Source organism: Ovis canadensis, chromosome X (genome assembly GCF_042477335.2).
Source record: "Ovis canadensis isolate MfBH-ARS-UI-01 breed Bighorn chromosome X, ARS-UI_OviCan_v2, whole genome shotgun sequence".
Lineage (NCBI taxonomy): Eukaryota > Metazoa > Chordata > Mammalia > Artiodactyla > Bovidae > Ovis > Ovis canadensis.
The window spans coordinates 131,228,079-131,232,610 of NC_091727.1; the positions used below are offsets into that span (position 1 = coordinate 131,228,079).

At 41.5% G+C, this 4,532-nt stretch overlaps 1 protein-coding gene across 1 annotated transcript; it reads right to left on the reverse strand.

Annotated features, from left to right (window-relative positions):
• Positions 1-208: 208 nt before the first annotated feature.
• On the reverse strand, positions 209-2,509 carry TCEAL7 (transcription elongation factor A like 7). The gene is made up of 3 exons (XM_070292167.1): positions 2,364-2,509; positions 1,682-1,755; positions 209-1,365 (listed from the first exon to the last, which is right to left on the reverse strand). Exon 3 carries the CDS (start codon positions 1,349-1,351, stop codon positions 1,049-1,051), a length of 303 nt encoding a protein of 100 aa, XP_070148268.1. The 5' UTR covers positions 1,352-1,365; positions 1,682-1,755; positions 2,364-2,509; the 3' UTR covers positions 209-1,048.
• Between the last annotated feature and the right edge of the window lie 2,023 nt (positions 2,510-4,532).

A 4,532-nucleotide genomic window follows, 5' to 3' on the forward strand; every position in this document is an offset into this window, starting at 1 on the left:
CTTATGGCAGAAAGTGAAGAGGAACTAAAAAGCCTCTTGATGAAAGTGAAAGGGGAGAGTGAAAAAGTTGGCTTAAACCTCAACATTCAGAAAACGAAGATCATGGCCTCTGGTCCCATCACTTCATGGGAAATAGATGGGGAAACAGTGGAAACAGTGGCAGACTTTATTTTTGGGGCTCCAACAAAGTAGGCCAAGAACAGTATAATTCTACTTAAGTAAACATTTATTAAGTACCCACTATGCATTAGTCACAGCAGTAATCAATAGAAATATAATGAAATATAATAGCCTTTACTTGAAAATGCAAAATGCAAAATCCAGTTAAGAAATAATGCTTAAGTATACATATATATATACACTGTGTGCACATGTGCTAAGTCACTTCAGTCATGTATGGACTTCTTGCTCACCAGGCTCCTCTGTCCATGAGATTCTCCAGGCAAGAATCCTGGAGTGGGTTGCCATTTCCTACTCCAAGTTCTGTTATTAGGAGTTTGTTGTTTCACTGCCCTTCAAAGGTGATTGACAATTTCTTTTATCATGTCTGTTTATTTTAGTTTTTGGTGAAACAAGTAATCTACACACACACACACACACACACACACACACACACACACACTCACACATATATAATTCATTATTCATTTTTGGAAAATGAGAAGATGCAGATAGGTAAAAAAATAAAATACAGATAACACTGCGATTCGCTGTTATATAATAATTCAGACTTTTTTGGTACTATGACATATATGAATGTACTTATAAGATATGCATAGATAGGTATATCTATATATATCATTTTTTCAACATATTATTTTCACTTTACAATATACAATGAGCATCTTCACATGCAAACAAATGAAGCAATTCTATTAAATGAGTGAGATCAGGTCAAAAGATGAAATGATGGCAACAAGAGTCACATGTAAAACATTGAAGGATTGGAATAAAATAGTAGCAAATATTTCACAAGAAAATGCAGACAAAAGGAACCAATGCTGCAATATTAAGAACAGAAAATAGTTGAATTCACGCGAGAAGTGCATTAAATGGGATATGGACGGTCTTGAGAATGCCTACGGTTAGAAAGCAGAGCCCTACATTTCTTTCTCAGACCCCTTATCTCTTCCAAACGCCTTTCCATCCCATCTCCCTCTCTTGTCATTTCTTCATCCTTAAAATGCCTAAAGTCTATGTCCTTTTTAAATTCTTCAAGAGACTGAAGCAGCCTTTGCCTAAAATTCCCTTCTGTTTGCTGGCGTTGGAACTCTCCATAGGAGCACTCTTCCTGTCTCTTTGGCACATTGCATTTGGGTGTTCCTTCATTTTCTTTGCAAGATTTTTGCATGATGTAGTGATTTCCTGCTTAAGTCCAGGGAGAAAATGTAAGTAAAATTGCTTCACTTCTTTTGATTCAACCTTGTCAGTTTCTCTTTGAAGGTGGTTACTCGCCTGATACCCTACCCCTACCACACTGGTCCAGCCCTCCTGAAATTCGAGATGCCACCCCTTCCTCTCCCACCCCTTCTCCACCTCCTTCAAGGCTAAATGGCCTCTCTGATGGGCGGGAGAAGGGGAGCGGACAGGGAGGTGAGCTGTGAGGCCGCAAATTTAACCCAGCTCTTGACCTTTCCAACGCCCACCCTGAGAGACCACTGAGTGCCTCCCTCATACTGACCAGAGATGGTTTGGGATAGTTTCCTTCTCTTTTTCTTGCCTCGAGAGATCTGTGAACACAGACCCTCAGACCTGCTGGCAGAAAGGAAGGAGGGGGGATGAGGGAGTTCTCTGTAAATCAACCAGCCTCAGAGACAACACATTATTATCTTGAATCCAGGATCCTCATCACTGTTGTTGCCCCAAATTTCCTACCTCCTGTTTCTCCTCCTGTTCCTATCCTTTCCTACTGGATCTCTGTGCCGCCCCCACCTTGCATCCCTCACCCTCAGGCCTAGCCCTATGAGGACCACTGTCCCCTCACTCCCCACTTCACTGCATCCCTTGATCAGCAGTCAATGAGATGAACTATTTTCAAATTATCTCTAAATTTCTCTGTCTCCACCTCAGGATTTCAGCCTTTCTCCACACACCAGCCCATACCTCATTTCCTTCAATGGAGTTGGGGAAAGAAAAGAAGAAAAAAGGGAAATCTTACCAGTGTGAGGGAAGCTGATTATTTCTAAACTACCACTTAACTTCTGGGTGTCTCTCAAGAGACTTTCACCTACTCCAGCCCCACCCTCCTTCAAAAATACAATTATCTCTGCAGGAGTTGGGGAAAGCAGTCCTAGACCTTCTCCAGTACTAGATAGATTCAGCCACTACCACCCCAAGAGTTCCAGTGGTTCCCTCACACCAACCTGCTGGCATTTAAAGATTTTATGTCCTCTTTCTCTTGGTCACAAGCAGGAATGCCTGCAGGGCAGTAAGGAGCTGGTAGCCAAAGGAGAAAGAATCCCAGAAATACAGGGACTTCACGCCAGCCCCTGATCACGTGAGGATTATGTCATCCTCCAACTCTGGTCCCCACTTTCCCCTCCCACCAGCTGTGCTGGAGAAGTGGAGCAGCTTACCAACCTTCCCCCACCCCCACCAGGCCCTGTCATTCATTTTTGTCACTGCTAATTCCAGAGGTCAAAAGGGGCCCCTTCTCCCTGTAGCTGGAATTTGCCTCTCTCTGATTACCATAGTCATATTAACAATTGTTACTTTTTAAATGGTTGTGTTGGAGAGAGAAGATTATTCATCCTCTTCTAAACTGCAAGAACAGAAAGGTAGCAGTCTTCCTTTCACCTGCCCTCTCCTCAGTCACTAAGAGCCATCATTTTCCTTGCACTTCAATTCTTGCAACCAAATTGGAAGGGATGGGGTAAATTAAGGAAGGAAGCAATGATTGGGATCGTGGTTTGTACTTTTGTTCTGATAATTTCCTATTCTTCCCCCCATAAACATATATTCCTTTAATAATCAGAAATACAGTAACAACACATGCATTTAGAAAAAAGATTCACGATAAGAGGATAAAAGACCCAGCCATCTGTTTCTGTTGCTGAATCATAAGAAATGTAGACTCTCCAACCAGATACATTTTTGGAAGTTTAAAAGGTACAGGACAACTAGAGGCTACACCTTTGAGGCACTCCTGAGTATGTGGAGGCCTTTTCATTAGGCGAGCTTCTGATTCCATAATGCTACACACCTCGTCCTTAGATTTTCAGATCTCAAAAGTCGGTCATAAAATTTTACTACTTTGATCTCAGTACCATGCCTTCTCTTTCCCAGTTTGTACCATGCCCTTTTATCTCCCTTAATACTGTGTTTAAAAGATCCCACCTTTCCTCGACACTCTTATTTAGAATCCAATAGATTTTCATTTCTCCCATACATCTCTATCTTATTTATGTTTCTTTAGACCTTACTCTGGAGAAAGAAATGGCAACCCACTCCAGTATTCTTGCCTGGAAAATCCCATGGACAGAAGAGCCTGACGGGCTACAGTCCATGGGACACAAAACAGTCAGACACGACTTAATGACTAAACAACAACAACAAAGACCTTACTCAGTCACGTTGGGGAATTAGAAGCACTAACAGAAACTGGCCCCATGTAGTCAATTATCACACAAAAGTTTTTGTTGCTAAGACTTTTGGTACTAATCAGTGAATCTGTTGTTGATTGGTTAGCTTGAAATATATGCAACAGAAAGAGGGATGTGTTCTTTTTTTAAATGTTTATTTACTTATTTATTTATTTTTGGCCATGATGTGCAGCTTGTGGGATTTTAGTTACCTGACCAGGGATTGAACCTGGGTCTTCCCAGGCAGTGAGAGCATGGAGTCCTAACCACTGGAACACCAGGGAATTCCCAGAGATATGTTCTTAATATTTGTTTTTGGAAAATAGTGGCTCATCATAAATGCAAAGTTGCCACCAAAAACTTTGAGGTAAGTAGTTCCAAAAACTATTTAAGAGGAGAAAGAAAAGAGATCTTAAAAAGAGTGGGGCATTTTTGTCACAGTTATTAAGGAATGGTTAGTTGTGATAGAGGCAAAAGATCTGTTGGTGGGATGGAGAAGTCCTGAAGCCTCTATAAACAGCTTTTTCATGCAGATCATTGAATTTGTGGGGTTCTTTTTTTTCCAGTTTGAAAGCAGTCACTATTTATTAACTGAATAGATTACAAAAATGAAAGTAAATACCATAGTTCAGGGCTTCCCAGGTGGCGCTAGTGGTAAAGAACCCACCTGGTAATGTAAAAGTGCAGGTTTGATCACTGACTGGGTCAGGAAAATCCCCTGGAGGAGGGCATGGAAATCCACTCCAGTATTCTTGCCTGGAGAATCCCATGGACAGAAGAACCTGGCAGGCTATGATCCACGGAGTCGCATAGAGTCAGACATGACTGAAGTGACTTAGCACACATGGCACCATAGTTCATCCTTCTAATAAGCCTGTTTTTCTGGTATTCTCTAACGTTAGCATCTCCACCTTCTATAAAATGCATGTGTGCCAAGTCACTTCAGTTGTG

Bases quoted from the DNA above. Each gene is read 5' to 3' on its own strand.
- TCEAL7 (XM_070292167.1), bottom strand. From the start codon at position 1,351: ATGCAAAAATCTTGCAAAGAAAATGAAGGAACACCCAAATGCAATGTG.